Source organism: Cyprinodon variegatus, unplaced genomic scaffold (genome assembly GCF_000732505.1).
Source record: "Cyprinodon variegatus isolate N-32 unplaced genomic scaffold, C_variegatus-1.0 Scaffold146, whole genome shotgun sequence".
NCBI lineage: Eukaryota > Metazoa > Chordata > Actinopteri > Cyprinodontiformes > Cyprinodontidae > Cyprinodon > Cyprinodon variegatus.
Genome location: NW_015150599.1, coordinates 641,321 through 666,469, shown reverse-complemented (window position 1 = coordinate 666,469; position 25,149 = coordinate 641,321). Strand labels below are relative to the sequence as shown.

The following is a 25,149-nucleotide window of genomic DNA, read 5'->3' as shown; positions in this document are numbered from 1 at the left end:
TAGCCCAGTAAACATTTACGTCTGCATGGCAACCAATGAGAACTACTCAGAGAGGTGTCTTTACACTGATCTGTCCATTCTACTTCGACTTCAGCTTTGGTCCTTGATTTTCTTCTTACAGCAGTGTCCTCTGTTGTCTCAAAGCTGCATCCAAATCTGAGGTCCAATCAGAACAGAACATTTCAATGCAAGACATGTAGAGCCTCCTCCCCTTCAGGTGGCAATAACATGCCATGCTATTTATTCTCCACTAGATGGCAGTGCAGCTTATATTTTATGGGCTCTTTAGTGAGCATCAGATGTTCTTTGACCATAAATGGACAACATTTCACTTTAAAAAAAAAATCAAATGAATTATAATAAAAAGACAAAAAGAGATGTTTGGATTTTTCTTTTTAATTTAAATGATTCACTCCTTACAGTCACTCCAACCTTTATTCCCACGCATTCCTCAGATCAACTTGTTGCAGCTGTGGTGAGCTTGAAAACCATGGCACTATGACATAGCAGAGAAACAACATCAGGGATGGGCTTTGTTAACAGACTCTTTCACAAAAATAGTCTCTTTAATGAAGGTAGATCGTATATATTTTAGGAACAGAATAAATCTTCACCTCTGAATCCTCAGGGTCTAATAATGTTTGCTTTCAATAAAGTGTTGCATAGCCGTGGAGAAAAACAGGGAGGAAAATTAACCAGATGCTCAGTTTAATGCTGATGGTAGAAGTCCCTCCATTTAATACTTTTACAGGATTGTTCTGGTTGGGAACTTTCTCCGATAAAACCTGACCTGCTTTAAAAGCCCAACTGTAAGCCTCATAGACACATGTAGAGCTGACTCAGAATGAAGAGAAAATCCACAACAATCCTAAATGAGAAGAATCTCAAAAAGCAGCTGGATGAAAATGGAGAAAAGCTTATTTCAGGAATCTCCCAGATTGTACCTTTTTTTTTTTTTTAAAAGTGCCTCTCGCTGCTCAATCAGTAAAATAAGAAAATATACTCTTGGCAGACCAACAAACAACTTTAGCTTAAAAATACTCTGTCACCATTTAGACTTTCTGACCGTCACCTTCTCTCTTGCTCTTCATCTTCCCAGACTTGCTGGTTCTGTCCAGTAATCGGATCGGACTCTGTAGAACAATCCTTGTCCAGCAGCAGTTCAATGTGTGCAAGCTGCTCTTTCTGCACCAAAGCTTGAGCTGTTCCTTGTGGCAAACCAGGAAAGGAGAAATCCCAGCAAGGCTTAGAAAGAGTCTCGCTATACTGAGCCAAGCGCTTTAAAAACCAGACGTTAAAACAAAGGAGGAAAGGGAAACTCTACAGGAACCACACCCAGTCCTAGCTGCTGGTTCCAGCTTCTCAAACTCCTGCCGGGAAGCACAAAAGCACATTCCACCTGTTCCGCCTGCATCCATACATTCATGGTGCTCCTTTAGGAAAATGTGAGCGTGTGCAGGTCTCCAAGCGTTTCTGTCATTGCAGGTTGGCATCCTTTAACTTCTCAGCAGCATCCGCAGACCTTCTGCTTTCCCAACAATAGAAAGATCCTGGAAGCTGACAGTGGTCACCGGAACTCATAGATCGCTGCACTGTGCTCAGGAACATGGGTGAGGTTCAGGGACTGGTACCTAGACAACAGAAACAACAAGAAATGTTAAAGGGCTCATCATGCAAAACCGAGTTTACATTGTTATAGATGAATAACGATAGTCCAGTAGGTGAAATGGACGAAAAGAGAAGTTCAAACCCCATCGACACCTCCTTCCTCTGCAAATCTCACAATTCTAAACTTCCATCATAAAATGGGTGAATTCAAACAAAGCACCATGATGATGTCAATTCGGGGATTTTGCCTTATTTGCTACTTTTGTTACGCCCCTAATTTGACATACAGACCAGCCCACTGGTTCCCTGGCCCAAGAACATGAATAAAGATAGATGGAAGACACCAGTTTAGCCGTTTAGCCTACAGTTGGGTTTACTTCTACAAAAAGCAGGCAGTTTCTCTATTGAAAATGAGCCAGAACCATGGGAGTAAATGCAGCGCTCCAGGCTGCACAGAGAAAGGAGAACATTTTCAGTCTTCCCAAGGATTCGAAGACTCGACAGGCATGGATTATTTTTGTGTATCAGAAGATCCCTGCAAAGTTTGATGCTCAGCTATTCATTTGCTTTAAGCATTTTACCAAATACAGCTTTCAAAGTCTTGGAAAGTTCAAAGCAGGATTTGTTAAACTTCTTTTACTGAAACGAGGGGCCGTTCCAACCGTAAGGCCATCACAACCGCAAGCTGTAAGTACTATTTTGTCGCTAAGCTGTTGATAGCAATGTTAGCATATCTATGGTGACAAGATTTGGGTTTCTGAAAAGTAGTCGAGAGGAGCCAGTTGAGGTGGCTCTGGCGTCTGATTAGGATGCCTCCAGGACATCTCCCTGGTGAGGTGTTCCAGACACGTCCCACCGGGAGGAGACCCAGAGGGAGACCAAGGACACGCTCGGTTATTTTTAGGGTTGAGGCGCAGAAAGGCTTGAAAATCAACTGAAGTCTTTGGAAGTAAAAACACGGTCCTCAACAAATAGCAAGACAAAGGTGTGTGTGTGCATGAAATATACATCAGGTATAACCCAGCCGACACATAAAGGAAGTAGCAGTAAATCAAGAGAAAAATAGATATATCATGAAAGTTTCAGTTATCCGTTATTAAGTTTATCCTTTATAGCCTTTATTAGCTGTATTCAACAAACTATTCAAATCTCCTAAAACGCTGACATACCCTGAACTTTCTATGTATTTTTTCAATTTTGGGCGAATACATAGCGTATGTATAAGTAGCCTAAAACTAATGTTCAGCGACTGCCTAACTTATGCATGACGCACGGCAGCGCAATGCCCATGAAACGTCACAAGCCAGTGTCCTGAGGGGAGCGGAGATGCACCCGGAGGCGCCCGGCCTGCATCAAGAAATGTCTTTGATCGCGGTATTAACCCAGTTGCTGTTTACCGCCCACCCAAAAGAAAAAGACTAAATACAAAGAAGGAAAGAAGGTTTGCAGTCGTAGCAGATTCAGCGTCACGTTTGCTAGGAAGTTTGTTAGTCGTGGGTGTCAACGCAGGGAGGATCCATCACACTTACCCTATGATGGGGATGCATTCTGGAGGAGAACCTCCTTTTATACCGAAACGCTGCCAATATGCCATTAAACAGTAGCCGTTCAGCGGTTGTCTGGAACATGTCAGATACATTGCTATGTGTTGGAGATAAGTTCTTTATAAGTTACGCATCAGCTATGCACAAGTTACTCATAGGTTTTGGATAAGCTAGACGCCACGACTTATGAGTAACTTACACTTAACGAATGTCAACGATCAGATAACTTACCTGTAACTTATGGCCCACATGTGCCGTATTGACCTGTGCTGTGCTGAGCTTACTTCAGCGTGCTCACAACTTATACAAAACAAACCCATAACTTATCCAACGTGTGCCAGTGTTGTTGCCAGATTTTTTGTACGTCAGGCATATGCTGGTCTAAATCGTCAAGGTGTGACAGGGGCTTTAGGATGAAATATAGACATAAAAGCTGAAATTAAGATTTTTCTGCCCCTAAAGCTCTCTGTGAAATCGCTGTACAAGATGTATTTACAAATGCACATAGAAACATGTTGAAGCATTAAAAATTACATCAAATATCCTTCTTTAATTAAGGAACAGTGAGTGTGATTACTATCAATTATGCCTAGAAACCAACTAAATTATTGTTTTCATTCATACTTTAATGAATTAATAAAGCAGAAGCTGATCTGATTAATAATTAAGCAGAAGGGAAAATATTGTGTGATCTAATCTCAGTCTGGATTGGAACCACCGGTCTTGGACTTTCCACCCTGATATAATATTCTTTTTGGTTCTGCATTTTTTATTTTATTTTTTTTCCTACTTGCTTTGATTATGTTTTATTTTCCTATATTTTAATCATGTAAAGCACATGCATTGTCTTTGTACTTAATTGTGCTATACAAATAAATTTGCCTTGCCTTGATAACATTACATATAATTTACATTCCTGCTTATGTCCACCTGTTCTGTACAGTAACAGTTTAATGTTACATCCCTGACAGTTTCCCTGCAGTACATTTTCCAGGTAATCCTAACTCTGAGCATCCATAAAACAACTGGTTACCATTCAGAGCTCCTGTGGTAGTAATAGCCCTCGATTGTGGCTGTGGACTTCTGGAAGCAGATGTAGTAAAAGCCGGCGAAGGAAGCCCCACTGATGTCCTTGATGGTGTGATCAGGAACCAGAAACTGCTCCTGAGGAAGATGGAACCACAAGAAAATATAACAGGCGACATTCGGAGACACACTGAGCAGACCTGCAGAATGCATGCAAGCAGTGTCTTACTTTCCACCTCATGAAGATATAATCAGAGTTCTTCAGGTCTTCATAGTCGAACTCATCAGAGTTGAAGGTCTTTGCGTATTGGTAAAAGGCCTGGAACTTGCCCTGAACAGAAAAACCTTACTGTTAAGGTACACTGGTCAACTGGAGACGGATTTAGCCAATATTTGCTGTAGTAAAAGTCTTAGGGATACCCAGTGTTTTCGATCCACATCTTCATCTGCGTCCCACTTCCTGGTGAGAAACGGCCGCTTCCTGCTGATGATCTCTCCAGCGAAAAAGGTTGTCAGAGTTGGATACTCCTACAGGAGAAAGCAGGAAGTGTTTAGTTCAGTTTTTTTAATACTTTATATTAATCAGCTCTAAGAAATGGAGGCATGACTCCTCTGACTCCCGGATAAATGAAGAGGGTCAAAGATCAGGGAAGGTGGAGACCTCAGCCACACACAAACAACTTTCTTTCCTGGGGCCCTAATCAGAGTCGCCCAAGTTCCCGAATAAAATGTTTTAAATAAAAAAATTTTAAAAAAAATTGAATAAACCAATCTCAAAAGTGGACAAGATACAAACAAGTAAAAGGTACACATTGCAATTAAAGGAGCACTAAAAACAGGATTTTGATTAAAAAAAAAAAAAAAGCACACAAAAAACCCCCAGAAATCATAAAAGAGCAAAAAACATCACGTTACATGTAAATGTAACAATAGATATCACAGAAATGTATTAACGGAAAGAGCCTCATTAACAAGTCCAATAACAAGTTATTATGAATGCTGTTGCTATACATCTTTTATCCATTGTCCAGGTTTTTGACTCTCAGTTTCTCAACTCTCAGATTTAACTGTAACTTTATTTCCAACTGACAAAGAAATGCCTTATTTTAATTTAAAAAAAGGATGAGTTTGAAATAATATTACCATTTTTCATAAAAATAACACCCGTTCCAAAGGATCACTGTATTTTCCACCATAATTTTTTCATTTTTCCACTAAATCAGCTTTCAGAAGCGCTAATGACAGGATGTCAGTGTTAGCTCCATGGTTCTAGGGTGGCCTCTAAGGTGCAGTAGGAGATCTTTTCTGACGCATTTTTTTACCATGTGGCTTAAAGATCGCCCCACAGCCGCTTAGCAAGCAGTGAAATAGAAGGTCTGGAAGTGAAACTAAAAAATAAATGCTACAATGAGAAATCAATGATTAACCCCAACCAATCACAAAAGACAGTCCGTTGTACACGATTGGTTCCTGACACGTCAATCATGAAGATGCTGCCTCATAAACATGGCCATTGAGTTCAATGATGACTAAATGTTCTACAAAATGCACTAAGAAAACTTCTTTTTTTATGAACTGAAATTGCTGATTTTCTTCTTTTTTTTTTTTTTTATTAAATGATAGATTAAACAAACATGGAGCTTTTTGTCTAAATATGACAACATGGAGGAATTGAAGAGACAAATACTCACTTCTGTCAATCCCTTGATCTTCAAGTAGCCACACAAGTAGGAATCTTCCATGGTGACGTGCTTTGAGAGGAAGAAAACAAAAAAACTAAACAGTCATTCCCAGGGATCCTACAACATAAGGCATGTTAAAATTAAGACTTTTTAAGACTTTTTTTTGCCCCTTGAAATAAAACTTTAAGACCAACTTTAGAAGAAAACCTGTTTGCCTCAAATTTAACCTGATGCTTATTCTAACATAAACCATTACTTTGTGGCCCAGTAAAGAAGCTAAAAACACACTTATAACATATGTATTGAACAACTTATGAATGGAATTCACAAACTTTGTTTTGATCCCCCCTTAAAGTCCATAATAGCTCTGCTTTCATTGTAGGCGAACCGCCAAACATTATCCGGAGATTTGGTGCTACTGGTGCTTTTTTTTTACGTTGGAGATGCTGTAGAGGCCTTGCAGAGACAATGGTGGAACAGAGCTGAGAAAAAGCTGCTGCTTCTCTCCAACTTAATTCTGGTGCTTTGTTTTTCACATGCCTGACTCCACAGCTTTCATTCTCATGGTGCTGAGCTCCAATGACTTCTTGCTCAAAATACGCCATTCCTCATATACATCACCTGGTTCTGTTTTTAGCCATTGCAAAAAAACTCTTGGCTGGATAGCCCATTTTCATTGAATTTACACTTCCCCATGTTATTGCCGCATCACCCAAACATTGTTTTTATTGGTTCTGCCGTCAGGATGGAACTAATAATGATTCCAGCTAAGCCGTTCGGTAAATGTGAAAAAATAATCATGACTTATTTAAATTTTTTATATGAATTACAAAAATAAAATCCCATTTATGACTTGGTGACAATTTTAAGACCTATGAAAGACTGATTTAAGACATTTTAATACAAATTAAGGCCTTATTTGTATATTGAAGAATTCATTGCCTTTTAAGACTTTTTAAGGATCTGCAGGAACCCAGATTAAGCCATATTTTTTTATCTGAAACCTTTAAGAGAACATTGAGATCAGCCTAAATAAATAAACTAAACTTTATTGATCTCACAAATGAGAAATTAACTCTCTACATTTAACCCATCTCCTTTGGGGAGCACTGGGCTCAGGGGCGGAACTAGATGGGGGGGCAGGGGTGGCCATGGCCACCCTTACCCAATCATTGGCCGCCCCTACCATTATTTTCCCTATAATACAGATGGTGACAGCAGTAATACTCTCAAGTGGAATGTTCTAAGTTAACATTTAAATTTTATATATGTAAACCTGACAAAAAACAACAACCCTGCGGTTAATTATGCACATCAATATATTAACATTAAAGATAAATACAGAATTCATGCTCTTTTCAGAACTATTTTTCGTCTCTGCAAGTCATCAAGGAATCTTCAATGATCAGTAATCCATTTAATGTAGATATTAGTACATGTAAATATACATTTTGGTCAGATTATTAATAAAAGTAGGTTAGTAATTACAATAAATAAGATTTTATCCACTACACCTTTAATTTAGACAGCATGAATGTTGCATATATATATATATATATATATATATATATATATATATNTATATATATATATATATATATATATATATATATATATATATATATATATATATGCGTCTATTTGTTAGCAAAGGCTGTAGGAAAGTATAGTTTGTCTTTATTTAGAAAATATAAATGTTGTGATTGTTCATTTTGGAACAGTGTAGACTGGGTTATTGCCTGGCCACCCTTATTTAAATGATTTGGCTTGTGCCTCTGATTGGGCTGCCACTGTGCAGCGTCCAGAGATCCCAGGGGTGTCGAACCCACAACCTCAGGATACCAAGCCCTGTTCACTAACCACTAGGCGACACTCCCACAACCTGTGTACTATTCCTCATATATAACATATCGATATTGATTTGTTGGCGTTTTGGTAACATTTTATAATATTTGGAGATCAAATGTTTTTTGTTGTTTTTTTCCTTCAGTTGTATGTATTTTATAGTTGTTTTACAAACAAATCAGGGTAAGTTAAACGAAGACGTGCAGAAACGAGATTTGTTTTTTCCAGCTGTCAGTCATCACGGCGTCAGATTGACACATCACCAAAATGCCTTTAACATTTACACTCAAACATCAATATTAAGTTCAGCACCCTACCTGCAAAACAACCTCCACATCATAAGAGTTCCCTTTGCTTTTCTGATGGCCTCTAAATTTGGAGCCGCTGTACAGGAGCGAGGTGACGACGCCCGGCTGCTGGGTGTTTATCGGCGGCGGTGGGATAAGCGAGGCCGAGGATGAGAAGGCCGCGAGGGAGGCGCTGAGGTATCCAGCGGGGACTGGCATGGCTTCGCTGGCTGCGCACCTACCGCAGTCAATAGCCGTGCTGGCGGAGGACTCCGCTCGCTTCTACGGACAGCTGAAGGAGCGCTGGGTACATCCAAAACCATTCAAACACCCATTTATCTCCGCTAGAGCACAGTTTGCCAAGGCTCTCAGGAGAAGTAGAGCGGACTTCGTTGCTGCGCTCTAGCGGGAGCATCGCGCTCTCCCATTGGCTGGAGGAATCCACTTCACCAATATCGTAACCGATCATTGGATGAATATGCGGAAGTTCTCACGCAAACGTTTGAGTGTAGTTTATTTCCTAACGCAGAAGGTTTTACAACGGTGTTAAAAGACTACATATCCCTTTCTCAGAAAGCTCATGAAACCGACTGAGAGGAAGGTCACACGCGTGCTTTTGAAAGCTGAAGCTGCTTTGCTAAAATAAAAACAAAACCAGCAGATATTAGTGTAGCTGCTTTATGGAGTTAGTTTTAAAGGTATAGCGACGCTAACAATGCAGCAGTTTTACTGACCGACAGTTTTCTGTATCTTTATCTGTTATAGCATCTCCACCTCATTAAGTTCAGCTATGTTTAGAGGCATTGCTAGACTGCAGAGCCACTTTGGAGGTTTTATTTCTCATTCTAAAGTTTGTTCAAGACATCAACAATACAGGGGTGCCCTGAAATACTCCACTGCCTCAACAGGTAGGAAGATAACTGCACCGTATAGAAAATGAACAGATGCTGAATTGTGTTGATGTTGCTGTCTTGTTTCTTTACTAGAGAGGAAGAGATTTTATCAGGATGTCAGTATATCCCAGGGTGAAGGTAAGCATAAGTCTCAATCCTTTAGCAAATTTTCCTCTAAATTGCCCTATAATTAGAACCTTTCAATAAACATGAAAAGCTTCCCTACAGCGTTCCCGTAGCATGATGCTGCCACCACCCAGCCTCACTATGGGGTGATATGCAGTGTCTGTTTACTACCAAACATGAGTTTTATGAAATGAAAATTATTCAGTTTTGGTCTCTTCTGACCTCAGCCCAGCTGCACATATTTGCTGTTTGTGCTGAATGGCTATTGCTGCTCTTCAGTAGAGACCAGGTTTTCATAGAGTGGGACTAATGGCTCCTATGAGTTTTACTGATTAGACTGGATTAATTGTTAACACTTGATTTAACTTTAAAGTGTCAGATTATAATCTGACACTGTGCTATTTTTTTTTTCTTTCTATTTTGCAGTTTTCTCATCTGGTCCAATCCCATTATATTACACAGTAATCTGTGTTTGTAACATAACTGTGCATAACTGCATTTGAGTCACTGTGAAGATTGCTGTCCTCTTGCGTTATTCTGCTGTATAATAAATATTTGTTTATAATAGTTTTTTTTTTTAAACGAAATTACAGGTGGTCTATTTGAGGTAAACCTTGACAAGAGGAAGTTAAAAACTCCCAATGGGCAGTTGTTCACCGTACCAAATGAAGCGCTGGCCATCGCCGTGGCTACAGAGTGGGAAGCTCAAAAAGACACAATCAAGTTCTACACCATGCACCTGGTATGGCTGTTTACCTTTTCTCCATTTGTTAGATCTTAAAGGTCCTATGTTATATATAAAATGGTGCTTTGTGTGCAGTGTAGGTTATCAATGTTTCACTATTATCTCCATTATAGAATGTTGTGCTAGCTCCAATAGTGTTCTCGCTCATGTTGCAGCACACAGCTTGGTTTTTACCTGCTATAGTTTAAAAAAAAGCTGCTGTGGTACTTCTAAATGCAGGATATTTGTGTTAAAAATAAGCCTGTTTTATTCCTAATGTCCTGCAGCATGAATTTAATGCAATATTACATGAACCCCATATCTTGTCATCAATACTTTAAGAAGTCAGTGTCTCCATTTGTCTGGTTGGAAATAAGAACGTCTGATGTCAGACATCAGTCTGAAACATGACCATCATATTAATATACCGTACTCCCAAAGCTCAGAAGTGGTCATCAGGTGAGCCTCAGGCTTGGATTTTATGAGAGGAAACTACCTGTAGAGATGCTGCTTTGTACTTTTTTTACCTGATGAATTTGAACTGATTTCATTGGGGTTGGAAACTTTCTCTACAGACTACTTTGTGCAACACTGCTCTGGACAATCCCACTCAGCGCAACAAAGACCAGATGATCAGCGCTGCTCTTAAGTTTCTGGAAACAGACACCATTTGGTATGCTTTTCTTAATATTGTGTGCTAACCTCCCCTAACTTCCTTTAGAAATGTCTTCTCCCTCAATAAGTGAGGTTTTAGATGCTTCTGCATTTCAAACCCGTTGACAGATTCATCAATATATATAATCTAAATGGATCTATGCCCATTCTCATCCGATTTTAGGTTCGAAGCTCTTTAATGCTTTTCATATTATAAAAAAGTAATTTTAAAGGTTGACAGATATGGATTTTTGCAGCATTTTGTTGTTTCATGTTGCAATGTTCACAGACTAGTCTTAGAATAGAGGCAGAATGAAGCAGAATGATGAAAAGTGATGCCTATGTCCTCCAGCAGTCTAAGCCCATAGCAGCAACTATAGAGATAGCTCAGGATTACCTCAGCCACTAAAACTATAGGTTTATTAAAAAGTAAAGTTCTAAGCCTTGTCTTAAAAGTACACAGGGTGTCTGCCTCACAGGCTAACACTGTTAGTTGGTTCTATAGGAGAGGAGCATGACAAGTTAAAGATCTGCCTCCCATTCTACTTTTAGAAATTCTGGGAGCCACTAGTAAACCTAGTAAATAAGAAGCCCTAGTTTATAAATTAATTACTCTACAAGGATAAATTCTGATTTCTGTTTGGAATTTGTGACCTCTTCAGTCTGCAAAGCTCGGTTGTAGAATATAAGTGAACATCACCCAAGCTATTCCATGATTTAGGGGGAGGGTCAGGGGAGCTACAACCACTTTCTGGGTTCCAACCCCACTGTTGTGTACAGCAGGTAGGAAAACTCTGCTCCACCAAAAGAGAACAGTCACAATTCTTATTGATCTGATGGGCGTTTGAGCCCTTAGGTAGCGGTTTGATGCTAAATCCTGATAGTTTGCCTTCTGCACAAGTAAAGAATGTGTGCTTGTTTTGTTTCAAGCATCCTGAAGCTAGATTTCTTGAAATAAATGATTGAAAGCATATTAATATGACATCTAATCGTGTATAGCAAATGAGTGTTTATTAGACAAGCCTGTAGCTGATGGAGAGCAATTGGCACACCATTTTTGACACCTTGTCAAATGGGCAACAGACAGAGAATAACTTCAAGAGATCCTGCTACCGACCAGCGTTGGTTCATGGAGTAACTTGCAGAATAAAATTCACTTGCGATAACTGCTACCCAGCTTTCTGAAACCAAAAATCCACAATATGCAGGAATATACAACAGAATTTACCTGAGTTACTCATCCCACTTTCTGAAACAGGGCCCAGCGGGGCCTCTAGAGAGGGCTGATGCTGTCCATCAATCTTAAGGCTGTAATTGAAATGTAAAGAACTCAGAGTTCCTGCTGTAGATTTACTCCATCTTAAAAAAGAAAGCAAACAAACCGTAGAACTTATCACAACGAATTGGGTGAATGTTGAAATAAAATTCATGCTTGGATTATTTGATTTGATCAATTCTATTAAAACCAAAGGGGCATCGGACTAAGGCTACGTTCATACTGCAGCCTGAAGTGACCCAAGTCTGATTTTTTTGGCCCATATGCGACCTGGATCTGATCTTTTCATGGCTGTCTGAACAACACAGATCCGACCCAGGCCACTTGGTTATGTGGTCCTAAATCCGATACAAATCTGATCTTTTCAAATCCGACCTGGCCGTCATTAATTCCCGACAAAGGGTTCTATTATGCATCTTGCTACGCAGAAGCTGCAAGAAAAACAACAACCATGGCAGATGATGATGCGGAGAGCAGTATTTATGTTTAACCATATTCAAAAGATTGAGTTTTTATGGTTGGAAAAGACCGCTAGATGTGCGCCGGCACTACCATCCATGTTTACTTCCGTAAACATAGAGCACGCTGGCCTATGAGGTCATTGCGTCCTCTACTGCGCATGCGGGACATTGCTTTGTGTGACTGCAGTTCACACAGGAGATCACATACAAGTCGCATATATTTGGAAATGTGAACGCCAATGAAAAAAAAATCGGATTTCACAAAAAAATCGGAATTGAGCATCTAGGCCTGCAGGGTGAACATAGCCTAAGAGCTCTGAATCAATTGCTGGCCTTTTGGATTGAAACGAAGCTCAGCATGACACTTAGGCCCCGTCCACACGAAGTCAAAACGAACACGAAACGCTAATATTTTCCAGAACGTTTGTCGTAAAGACGGAGACGTAAAATAAATGTGATCGTCCACACGAATGCATGAAAACGCTGCAAAATGTATGCCAGGCCTGTAAGTGGCGCTGTGGTGCCAAAGCAAAAATAGGCGACGAAATGTTGGGCAAGCGCACTAATATTTATACATGGTTGCCCTGCGGGTCCATTTTCGTTGTTCAGTCAAATTCAGGTGCTGAACTATGTCGTCGATATTGCTCTGTTCTTCCTGGAGATATTCCAGAAGAAGAAGATTCTGTTGTAAGCCCAACAGCAGGGTGAGTAGCATTAGCAGCAACCATTCAACACAGTACGGCGCCATTGTTGTTGTGATACTGTGTCGCGCATGCGTGTTTAGAGGCGACGCTATGACGCATGCGTGTAAGAAAAAAAATGCGGTTAGAGCTTAAAGATGGAAACGCGAAAACGGCGTTTCAAAATCTTCCCACTCTGAAGGCTTAATAAAAAAAAGATTGTTTACAGACCCCCGAAACGCCGGCTTCGTATGGATGAGAGGCTGGTTTGGTGGAAAATGTGTGCGTTTAGGCCAGGGTTCGGCTTCGTGAGGACGGGGCCTAAGGGTATAAAGATTAGACTTGAAATGGGCTGTATGTTTGCCAAAATGTTGTTATTCTCCCTTCTTTGTGTGGTTTTAGCTACAGAGTAGATGAACCTCCAGGTTTGGTTGAGCTGCAGAAGAATGAATGGGACCCTGTGCTTCACTGGATTGAAGACAGGTAAGAGTTAAGGAGCTGATGTTGGAGTAATGCTTGTTCTGTTAAATATGTAGTAACTGCAAAAATATTCCTCCTTATTTTATGCAACAGATACAACGTCACTATTGGATCTTCGTCCAGTATTTTGGGTCCTGAGATCCCAGAGGAAACTAACGACACGTTCAGACAGCACCTGAGTTCATACACCCTCTGGTCCCTGACTGGTAGAAGATCAGCACTGAATATTTAGATGCCCTTTCAAAGCCTGGGCCTTAGTTTATGATCATCTGTGGTATCTCCTGTGCAGGGCTGGAGTTTGTGATCTCACAGCTGAAGTCTTTGGTACTTTCCCTGGCGCTGATTGACAGACATCTGAGCGTAGATCAAGCAGTGCTGCTGTCCAGGCTGGAGGAGGAATACCAGGTAGGATGGACTAAAAACACGGCTAAACAAGGTCTATTGTGAAATCTGCCTGGTTTAAAAACTCTGCAGAATTAGCTTTTTATTTGAGACATTTGTTTTCCATTTTTCTTGATTTTGTTGTCTCTATTTTTTCAGATTCAGCACTGGGGTAATGTAGAGTGGGCACATGACTACGACATGTATGAGCTGAGGGCACGGGCAGCTGCGGGAGCTCTTTTTGTCCACCTCTCATCTGAGAGCTCAACCGTGAAACGCAAACTAATGCAGGACTGATCAGGATTACCTGGTACCCATTGAGCAACAACGGCAGCAAATCTACCCTAAAACATTGAGCTTCAGAGGCGGAACTCACTGAGCAACCCATTACTACATTGTTCTAGTCAGCTGTGACACATACCAGAAGACTGAGTCACCTGCATTTAGTAAACCGCATCCATGTTTTCTTGATGTCAGTATGACTCCCTTTCCACTAGGACATTTTGGAAACAGGTTCCATGGTCCTCAGCCCTTTTAGAATAGAGCCATCACCTCAGCACATACTGAGTTTAATGAGTACCATCATTGTTTGGCCATGATTATTTCATTTCAGGACGTGGTTTCAATAAGCTGCCTGTTCTTGATGGTTCATGTAATAAAATATAAAAATTTGAAAACCTCCAAATAGGAAAGTTGAAGTTTCACAGCCTCAATATCAAATGTATTGTCTAAATACTAGCTCTAGTTGTCAACTCTGTTTATTGTGCATGTCTATTTGTTTGTGTATCAGTAAATCTGAGAGGTTTTACTGCACAGTGTCTGTTTTCCTGTCATGTTACAGGGGCACAGCAGCTGGCACATCCCACTGAGTCTAGTACTGTTTGGTATAAAATAGGAGAATTTGCTAATTCAGTGAGAAATCAAACTATTGTTGGTATTTCAAGGGGTTTTCATCATGTGTAAGCCAGAAATCATCAAAATAACAATAAAGGCTTTGAATATTTCATTATGTGCAAAGAGTTTCAAATTCTTAAATTAGGGACAAAAATTTTACATTTAATAATTTTAGGTTTAAAATATTTCAATTACCACAGCATCAGAACAATAATCTTAATTGTTAAATGTCTGTTTTTTAAAATCATTTGCATTTTACCTAGTCACATAATTTTCCAGATATTACATTTTTTAAGCTTTTAGATAAACAAAACATCTAAAGGCCTTTAATGGGTATTACCAGTTTAAAGCAGGAAATATATTTTTTCCAAAGTTTTTTTTATATATATATACATGCATTAAAATGAATATTACAGTCATGACAGTTACGTCACGAGTTGATTTGGCCTAACCTTTAGCTTCGTTTATTTACCGTGTTGCGCTCGTCGAATCAAAATCAAGGAGAAGAATCGCTTCGGCCAATAGGGTAAGTGTGTGGGTGGGGCTTATGAGATGTTTCTATTGTATCGCCGCCGTCGTCCATGGATTGACTTGTTTGTCGAGCAAGATGGAGTTCCTTTTGGGAAATCCGTTCAGTACCCCTGTGGGGCATTGTATCGGTGAGAAACACTACTTTAAAGACAACATCGCGAACTTGTACATCTTTTTGTGTAGAAGTCATATCAAAAGCTGCTACTTAGACATGCTAACGTCCCTTACGGAGTGGAGGTCCACCGTTAGCCGCCTAGTTATTAAGCAGCTAGGCTCATATTTATGTCATTTTTTAACTATTTACGTTAACTAAGTCTCCTTTATATGGTATTTGTTATTTTTAGCTAGAGCTAATGTTATTTGCAGTCGAACTATATATTTTTAAAGGGCTACGTACTAAATTAGCTTGCAGCTAGCCACTAGTCATCGTCGTGTTATTATGGGAAGACTTCGCTTTTTTTCCTGATATTCTAGGTTTGTTTTTCAGAGAGAGCCACCGATGGCTCCCTGCAGAGTGAAGACTGGACCCTGAACATGGAAATATGCGACATCATCAATGAAACAGAGGATGGGTGAGTTGCTAGCTCTGTAGGTTTGCTAGCTATGCGCTCACAGGTGTGTGGTATTTACATTAGGACTAAAGGCTGCTGCTTTTCATACCTGGGCCAGATTAAGTGATGTGGCTCCGGCTGTGTGGGGTTGGCCCATGCAAGGCCTCATTTCTTATCTTATTGCTTCATAATCGTCTGCTTTTATGCCTGAAACTGGTGTGTGAAGTCCAGCTTTTTGTTTGATTAGTGGGTTGTAAACTGGCCAAGCCCAACATTCAAAGCAGTCTGCTCCAACCAGACTCGCTCTCTACATCTGCTTTTGTATGAAGGTAAACATGTCTGTTTTTAATGTTAAATGTGCCATTCATCCCTCCAAATAGGTTGGACCAGTAAAATATTTAAAACAGTTACTTATTATTGTCTTATGGGAGAGCAGAGTCCACATGAAGACTGTACTTCTTAAATTAGGATTTTACTTTTCATTTTACTTTCGAAATCTTGGCTGTTGTCCCTGCCTGAGAATGTAACTTGACCCTCTCACCAAACAGTTGTTGCATTGTTGGTAATAGCTTTCTGGTTTTTGTTAGAGTTCATAACTTCTTTGTATTTTATTGAATTTTCATTTAGCAAACATACATAAAAAAACAGATGATTGTAATGGAGCCTGTAATTAAATCAACTTTATTTTTATACAGTCACAAAAGTAGAGAGTGGATTTGTGTTCACCCGCCTTAACTTTGGTCTCCCAATATCACCAATGTGACCATTTGTCTTCAGAGTCTCACTGGTAAACGGAGTCCACCTGATTTGATTCTGTTTAAAGCAAATTCTGTTCCTAGCACATTCTCCTAAACATGGAGAGGATGGACCCCCCCCAAGACCTACAAAGAGATTGACATCCACTTAGACTAATAGGGTGAGGGAGAGCATTGATCGGAAAAGCAGCCAATAGGACCATCTATTAGCTCAACATCCGTTTATACATCTGCTATGTCCACCGGGCTTTATGGAAGAGTAGCAAGAAGAAAGTCATTAGTGAGGACAAAAAAAAAAAAAAAAGCCAGAAGTTGTTCTGTTTGCAGTTTGTGACGAACCAAACATTTGGAAGAAGGTGATCTGATGGGAGACCAGAACTCAACCTTTGGGCCTAAAAGCTAAATGCTTTGATATAATAAACTAACACTGCTGGACAAAACATACCCACTGTCAACATGGTGCAGGAAGCAGGGAAACTGATCAGAGTTGATGGAAAATAGATGGAGCTAAACCAAAACAATCATTAAGGAAAAACCTGTTGGGTGCTGCAGAGGATGGAGGTTCACCTTCCAGCTAGATGACCACCCTGAGCATCTTGCTGGAGATACAATGAAGGGTTTGGATCAAAGCATATTCAGGGGTTAGAATGGCCTAGTCCAAGTTCACACCTGAGTCTAAATGACTGTTTGTGTCAGTAGGTGACATTCTCCATCTAAAAAAATGTTTGGCTATTTTTCAAATCAGACTCAACGATAAGTTTTCACTTGAAATGTGAAAATCTGGTAAAAACCCAAAAGGCCCAGAGTTGCAACTCCACAACCAGGTGGTTCTAAGAAGCTTCATTTAGAGCTGTGGATAGAAATGCATGCCACAGTTTAGAGTTTTGTTTAAACAATGGATCGCTTTTCTTCCACTTAACAATTGTTTTTTTTTTTTTCAGTTCTGAAAAATAAAATAGTAAATATATCAGTGTCTGTTGCTCATAAAAAACATTAAGTTATTTTAACTTAACTTAAACACTGAGAGCTTGCCTGGTTTATGATCTGAACATGTTTATATTCAGCAGAAAGGCCAGGCTGAGTTGTCACGGTTTGTTTCTCCTCTCTTTAGCCCAAAGGATGCTATTAGGGCGGTCAAGAAGAGACTCGGCGGCAACAGGAACTATAGGGAAGTGATGCTGACTTTAACAGTGAGTTCAAGTGTCCCTCTGCTACAGTATCATACTATAGTTGTAGCTCTCCCCAAACTGCAGCGTTCTCATTCTGTCATTGCCAGGTCCTTGAGACATGTGTGAAGAACTGCGGTCATCGTTTTCACGCTCTAGTGACCAGTAAGGACTTTGTTGATGGCGTGCTTGTTAAAGTCATCTCTCCTAAAAACAACCCGCCCACCATCGTTCAGGACAAAGTGCTCGCTCTGATCCAGGTAAGGAAATGGTTCTCGGTCTGTTGTTAAATGTGCGGTTAATGGTGATGCATCTGTCCAGGAGAGGGCCTGTTGAGTCTTCAGGGCTTGAATCGAGCAGCTCTAGTTACCTTTTTGTTCTCAGGTGACACTGCAGCTCCTATTTCCACCTGTGGTAGGAAGGGAGAGGGCTTAGTTGTAGCTGGTATTAAGAGAAAAGCATTTGTTTGTTGAGACAACTGAAGATATTTAGAGCTGCTCTCCTGTCAAACAGCAGCTGCAGTATTTGTTGACATTTCAATGTGGAAAGAAGAAGACAGAGGATTTGTTAAACAAGCCTTTTCCACTTGTCTGATGTTGTCGTCAGATGTTTGTTAAAGTCCTGAAAGTACTGACTGTTAAAGGAGTTGATCTTCCTTAAGCTGGTCGTATAACCCTGCTGAGTAATCAAGATGAGTTTGTGATGTTTATGCTTATCTATAGTTTAATCCTGAGGTTGAACCTTTGAAATGGCTGATTGGGCTTAAAGCCAAGAGCCTCCGCCAGCTGCACCATCTCAAAGTATAAATACCTTGAAGCTTTTTCTTCGCCGTCTCTCATTTAAAATGATTAAATTAAACGTTTTTGAAATGATTTACGGAATCGGCACCAGAACACCTTTTGTCATACCCTGTTTGTTTCTTTTGTTTGTTTTTACTGGCTGCTCGGCTGCTAACATGTTGGAAGCAGAATATCAGTTTTCAAGTCTTATCAGAGGCTGGACAATAATACAATATCCACATATATCGTGATACTTTATTTCATATCAGTGATATGAAATATAAAAAATTTAAATCTATTTTAGTCTACGATCACACAATTTGTTACAGACTGAGGTTTCTGGTTTTTTGTAGTTTGTTGTTTTTTTTAAAGCTAATATTTCTGAAATGTTCTATTGGAGGATTTTCATAAACTTTTCAACATAATGTTTAGAATTTTGTACAGGATTCTGTTGTAAACATTCATGACAGTCTTTCTTAAGCTTTGATTTTGTTTTGATATTGAAACTAAATAGTATCCACTGCAGTTAAGCTAAATACTGTTTTGTTTTTCAAGGGTTATTTAGGTGTGAACTTTGACTAGGCCATTGTAATACGTGAATAGGGCTGCAACTAACGATTATTTTGCAAACTGACAAAATATTCGATTAATAATAATATAGCAAAGATTTTTATAGAAGACTTTTGACGAAATTAAACCAAGTGAAACCCAACTTTAACTGGATGGAGCATATTGATGGACAAATCTTTTTTTTTAATCTTAAATGCAAAAAGTTTATTTTTTTTTTAACAATATTGTTATAATTAGTGCACTAAATGGGTCGCTCTCTCAGCTAAAGGCATGTTTTAGAGTCTCTATACTCAGTTACTAAATTAGTTGACGGTTATTTCAATAACCGATTAAACTGATTATTTCAGCCCTACACGTGAATATGCCTTGATCTTAAATACTGCAGCTTGGCTACGTGTTTCTAGTTACACAAAACATAAACAAAAACGTCTGTGTCTTTATAGAGCTGTGATGAAGTTCATGAGAACTCCATTCATGTTTTGATGGTATTCATGCTTCAGCCCTCCTCCTACTTTAAACCATGTTGGTTCTTCAATTTCCTCGGTAAAAAGTGAAGCTTAATTTTACTTCGTCAAAGGGGGTCAGAAAGTTTGCACCTTTGATATGAGGAATCAGTTTGAATCCAGGTTGTGTCAGGAGGAGCATCCAGTGTGAAGCCTCTGCCATGTCTGTTTGCCCGCTGTAACGACTTGTTTCTTGGGTCTTGTTCTGCAGGCGTGGGCCGATGCATTCAGGAGCAGTCCAGATCTCACAGGTGTAGTTCAAGTGTATGAGGAGCTGAAGAGGAAGGGCATCGAGTTCCCCACATCAGAACTGGAGACTCTGTCACCTATACATACACCTCTGCGGGTTAGAGGCATCCTTTCTGTCTCTCTCAACAAAGACTGGTCATCTCTGCGGTTTTAAAAAGTCTCTGTGTTGCTTACAGGCAGCATCAGCTCCAGAGGGCGACTCCACTCTACATCGGCACAGCACCAAGACTAAACCAGCAGCGCAACCTGTCCCTCCAGCCTACAGCAGCCCTCAGGTCCCCAACTTGCCTTCATCTGGAGCCGTCAACCCGACCCCTGAACAGGTGCGCTGTAAACTCCTGTGATTTTTAATTAATCTCTACGTGTGCAGACGCTATGCTCTGATTGATGGGGCAGCGCTCTATGTTTGGACCAATCTCTGAGTTGAGGAGTCTTCTCTTTGTTTCTGCTTTCTTATCAATGACATATAAACATCATGCTGCTCCTTACTGAATAATGAATGAGGAAAACTGTATCTTCAGTCGATTTGGTGGAAGTCAAAACCATTTTAGGGTCTGTAGGCAGGAAGGATCTTCTGTACTGGTCTTTCTTGCTCCAGATCTGGAGAAGCCTTTAACTAAAGACACTCTGTTGGTATTTTCTCTAATGTTCTTCATTTTATGGTTCCCCTTTGGTGCCAACATTTCTACCAATTTTAGTATGGATCCTTCTCAATACTTTTTAAATGGGAACCCTGATAATGGTTACAGGGCACAAATGATTCCAGGAGTTTTTCCAGGGGCTGTACACCCTTATATTATGTATATAGTGCCAATGAGTCCTATAAGCACTAGATATTCTTTTTGATGCATTGTCAGACTGATATTTTTGGTTGATGTTGGCATTTTTTTTCATATACATGCATGTGTTGTCTGATTCATACGTGCATTCAGCAGCCATGCTTTGAGATCCTGTGGAGAGCATGCATTGCCACTCTCCTTCATTTGCTAGATATTGTTAATATTTAGTTTAAGTTGATAAGAGATATTTCTTTTTTCATTGAGTTTTGTGTGGGAATTTGCTATCGTTTTCATTTTTATCATGTAAATTGAGGAAGAAAACGCAATATAGCCTTTTAAGAATCCGACCAAAAATATTGGCAGGACGTATAAGAGATCAATGATGTCAAAATAATGGGTATGAGCCTCAAAAAAAAAAAAGAAATAAAGGTCTGTAACAACTGCAATAAGCAATAAGTTTCTGAGAGAAATCCTTTATTTTTATAAAATCTCCATGAATGTTTTAGTTAGCATCATGGCAAAGAAACTAATGTAGGGTTCAGAGTATTAAGGCACGACTCTGAGATTTATTACACTGGATGAAAAAATGATTTTTTTCCATCAATGTCTCTCAGATTAGCCGGCTCCGCAGTGAGTTAGAGGTTGTTCGTGGAAACACTAAAGTGATGTCAGAGATGCTGACTGAGATGGTGCCAGGACAGGAGGATGCTTCAGACTACGAGCTACTACAGGTAAGATGTTCTGAGTCTGGGCTCTGGAGGAACGTAGAGGGCCGGGGTGCTTGTAGACGTCTTAAAACAATGGTTGGCGTGTCGCTCAGGAGCTGAACAGGACGTGCCGAGCCATGCAGCAGAGGATAGTGGAGCTCATCTCCTGCGTATCTAATGAGGCAGTGACTGAGGAGTTGCTGCATGTAAACGACGACCTCAACAACATTTTCCTCCGCTATGAAAGGTCAGAACTGTAAAAAATCAAATGAATGCTTTAGTGTTCTGTCAGGGGTGAGTTGGCTTTGATACAACTGATCGTTTTCGGTTGCTTTAGCGTTTTAGGTGTAATTTAGGGACGTCCCAATCTGTTATTAATATCGGATATGGGTCCTATACTACCCAAAAAACTGATATCAGATTTTATTGGTTAAAATATCAGATATTTTCATGCAGATAGAAACATACTTCTGTTAAGTTTCTATAATCCATTGGTTAATTTTGCATGTGTCATTGGTTTTCATACCTTTTTGGTGTGGCTTTTGTTCCCTGTATAGGGAACATTTATTTTTTAAACGATTAAACCGGGCAAAACTAAAACTTTTCCACTCCAGAAGTTCCGGATAGAGCTTATTGACGGACAAATGTTTTTTTTTTTTTTTTTGTTTTTTTTTATCTTGAATCCTAAATCTTTATATGTTTTTGTACACTTTTGGTATATTATAATGATTAATAAATTATAGATTATTTCAATAATCACTTGATCATGATTAATCCGATTAATGGTTCCAGCCCTTCTTTTCAATATTTTTGAATTATCTGAAGGCTGTGTTGGTTTTGTTGTATCTTGCTGGAAAAAAGGTAACCAAATATGATCCCTTTTTTTTTTATATAATTAATGTCTGAGCTTTTTTGTATTGTTTTAAAATTGGCCAAATATCACTTTATATGTACATCTGGGCACCATATCTTTATCTAATCCCAGGTCCCTTTTGAAAAAAAATATTCCAATAAATGTTTGAGATGGTTATAAAATGCTGAATTAAGCCAATATCTGTAGTAAATGCTGTTCTTTTCTCTTCCTGGTCTATGATGAGTTTTGATCATCTCTTCAGAACTCTGAATTATTATTAGTTTAATCGCTGATTCAGCTTTGAGTTGATCCCAGTTTGTCTTCATTCAACCTTCTTGTTGCTTTAGGTATGAGCGCTTTCGCTCCGGGAGGTCCACAGCTCAGACCGTCAACAACGGGGTGAGTCTTATTTAAACAGATTAAGGATCTGACTTATTAGCTTCACCGTCGTCTTCTTCACATCCATCATCTTTCATGTCTGGTCGTGACACCAACAACCTCTGAGTGTCTGATGCACATGCTAACCTGAGACCCAGGCAGCTCAGAACAATCCATGTCTTAAAAGCTGTAGATTTCTAGAGATCAGCTCAAGGCAGCGTCTCCCCAGCAGGGGGCGTCGCTCTGACCAAAGCAAAGGAAATTGACCGCTATGGTTCCTTCCAGACCCAAAACTCTCCAGTCAGAAGAATTATAATAAATGGTTATGTATATTTTAATCTAGCAGGTTTATTAAAGATGTGTCTTTAAATATTTTTTTAACCAGTTATTTATTTACATGCTGGTTTATATCTAAATTTCTTTGTTAAACCAAGACATTAGCAGTTTTTTGTAAAAATGGCCTCTGCTCTGCGGTGCCTTTCAAAATAATTCCCACCCTGTTTCCCAATGCTTTATTTAAACTGAGATTCTGCTACACATGCTGCCTGTATTTACTTACTGGGCGTCTATTTTTTTTTTTTTTTTTCCCTTGCACTGTGTCACTGATTTCATTTAAAGTTTTTTTTTTTTTTTAATGAAAAGCATAATTGCTAAATTTCTAAAGGGTGCAGTGGATTTTCAGAGAAAAGTAGGCAAATAATAAACAAAAGTTTAAAGGTTTTTTTTTAACCTCTTTTAAAAATCTTAAACTCTATAAAGTTTCTTTCATTTTCCACTAATGCACCTTTTTTTGGTGTGTTTTAAATGATAATGATGCAAACTGTTGAAAGTGTTTACCGCCAGCCATGGTTTATATCCTGGTTCTTCCTGCTAATTACAGTAAAACTCTTTGATTTTTAACCTTCAATCAGGCAGTAGGGAGATGTCCATTTAGCTGCATCATTCTGGGGTCCCCGGTCCTAAGCATGGCTCATCCTGCATACTTCCTGTCATTATGTTGTCTCTGTACTGGCATGCTAATAGTATTCACTGTCTTTCCTCTCTGTCCATGTACTTCTGTTTCTGGGGCTAGCTGAGGAAGGCAAGTATGGAGAACATGTCATCTTTAATGAGCAGCATCACCTCAGAATAGAGAGATTGCTAAGATCCAGGCTTATTCTTCACTCAGTACCTTTATTCCCTTTGGCAGTGGTTCTCAAACCTGTCTGGTTGAGCCCTTTTTGTTGTCCCCCTATGAATTTTTAATAAATGATAAACAACCTTTTAAAGATTTAGTGTAATAAATATTTCTTATACTACCTGCATCAAAAGTCGTCCTGTTACATCATCGCCTGCAGTTATTACATCATTATAAATGTTTATTGTTGTGCTACACCAATCAGATAAGAAGGCTGCTGGAGCTGAAGGTGTAGCCAGAGTTCCTCCTAATCTATCTTTGCTCTCCTTATCAGATTGGGAGCTACTGCCATGCAGCTTGTTTTCACCCTGCAGTCCCTATTAACTTGAACAGGAAGTAGATTTTAGCAGCATAGCACCAAAGTAAAAGAACGGTTCTGTTGTTTTTTTCTGAGCTCTTCTTAGGGGGATTTATGTTTATTACGCTCCTTTAGAACCTCTGTGTGTTTCTAAGAATAATTTCCCTTTACAACCTCCTCCCCCCTTAAGAACCAGCTTTCTGTGAAGTTCTTCCCGTGACCTTCAGACACATTTTCATACCTTCCTTAAGTTGACCCCTAAGTTTTAAACCTGCTCTGCCTGCTTTTTTTTAAATGTGAATCACTCCTAACTTCTCAGACCTTTTCTTCCAACATTAAATGTGAGCTTTAAATGCTGGTGATTCCTTGTTGATCAGGTCCTCAGCGAAGCCACAGAGGACAACCTGATTGATCTCGGTCCAGGCTCCCCTGCGGTGGTCAGCAACATGCCGAACTCAGCTCCAACCAACTTGCCCCCTACCCTGACAGGAGGACCCTCCTCCCCGGCCACCTTAGCCTCCCGTCTGGCTGGTTTAGGTATCCAAGCAAGCTCATCTTAGGCCTTATCCACATTTAAAGCTGCAGTAACATGTTTGTTTAGACTAGTGCTATAGTACTTAATCAAGTAGAAGCTTATTGGAAGGAGAAAGCTGGTGTTGTTCCCAGGTGTAACCACAAGGGGGTAGCACCGGGGTTGATCCCGTCTCTTTAATAAGGCATAAAGGAACAAACCTTCTTGGTGTTAAATGATTGTTTAAAGTGTCTTTTTTTTTATTTTTATAAAGGTTTTTAAAGAAGGTTGATTATTTTCTGGAGATCCTGCAGCAGATCCAGATTGCTGTTCCTGTAAAATCTGACTTTTGTTTTTTCTTGGTCTCCCCTGTAGATCTGGGTGCAGACAGTGTGAGCAGCACCCTGAGCGCTCTCAGCAGCTGTAAGCCTCCGCCTCCACAGGACGACTTTGATACGTTTGCTCAAACCAGGAGTGGAGCTCTGACAGAACCACACAGAACGTAAGATCTAATTAAATGAAGGAAGTTCTGGGTTTTTTGGTCCCTTTGGGTGCAGCAGAAAGCTGCTGCTGTTATTTAAAGGAGAAGTTCGGTTTTTTACACTTTAAGCCCATTTTCTGTAGTGTCCAGGATGAAATCGAATGAAGGACACCAAAATTTTGACAATTGGTCCTGTCTCTGCTTTTTGGCTCATTTAGAATCAACCCCTGGCTGCTTTAGAATGGCTAGCATAGAGCATGTCCGATAATGTCCTTAAAACAACCTTAAACGTTCTTTTTT

At 39.7% G+C, this 25,149-nt stretch overlaps 3 protein-coding genes across 3 annotated transcripts; 2 read left to right on the top strand and 1 right to left on the bottom strand.

Moving 5' to 3' along the window:
* Nucleotides 1-960: 960 nt before the first annotated feature.
* Nucleotides 961-8,423, bottom strand: gid4 (GID complex subunit 4 homolog). The gene is made up of 6 exons (XM_015377094.1): nt 8,023-8,423; nt 5,870-5,929; nt 4,599-4,706; nt 4,408-4,509; nt 4,186-4,316; nt 961-1,631 (listed from the first exon to the last, which is right to left on the bottom strand). The coding sequence occupies exons 1-6, from the start codon at nt 8,209-8,211 to the stop codon at nt 1,568-1,570; spliced, it is 654 nt and encodes a 217-aa protein (XP_015232580.1). The 5' UTR covers nt 8,212-8,423; the 3' UTR covers nt 961-1,567.
* A 137-nt stretch (nt 8,424-8,560) lies between these two features.
* atpaf2 (ATP synthase mitochondrial F1 complex assembly factor 2) lies at nt 8,561-14,687 on the top strand. Its single transcript, XM_015377093.1, has 8 exons — nt 8,561-8,900; nt 8,979-9,023; nt 9,605-9,753; nt 10,311-10,408; nt 13,209-13,289; nt 13,380-13,492; nt 13,576-13,691; nt 13,827-14,687. The coding sequence occupies exons 1-8, from the start codon at nt 8,783-8,785 to the stop codon at nt 13,962-13,964; spliced, it is 858 nt and encodes a 285-aa protein (XP_015232579.1). The 5' UTR covers nt 8,561-8,782; the 3' UTR covers nt 13,965-14,687.
* Nucleotides 14,688-15,075: 388 nt separating this feature from the next.
* On the top strand, nt 15,076-24,874 carry LOC107086242 (TOM1-like protein 2). The gene is made up of 12 exons (XM_015377058.1): nt 15,076-15,220; nt 15,580-15,664; nt 17,510-17,588; nt 17,675-17,824; nt 19,628-19,762; nt 19,842-19,988; nt 21,059-21,175; nt 21,265-21,398; nt 22,352-22,403; nt 23,455-23,463; nt 24,235-24,394; nt 24,744-24,874. Exons 1-12 carry the CDS (start codon nt 15,109-15,111, stop codon nt 24,872-24,874), a joined length of 1,311 nt encoding a protein of 436 aa, XP_015232544.1. The 5' UTR covers nt 15,076-15,108.
* Nucleotides 24,875-25,149: the final 275 nt, after the last annotated feature.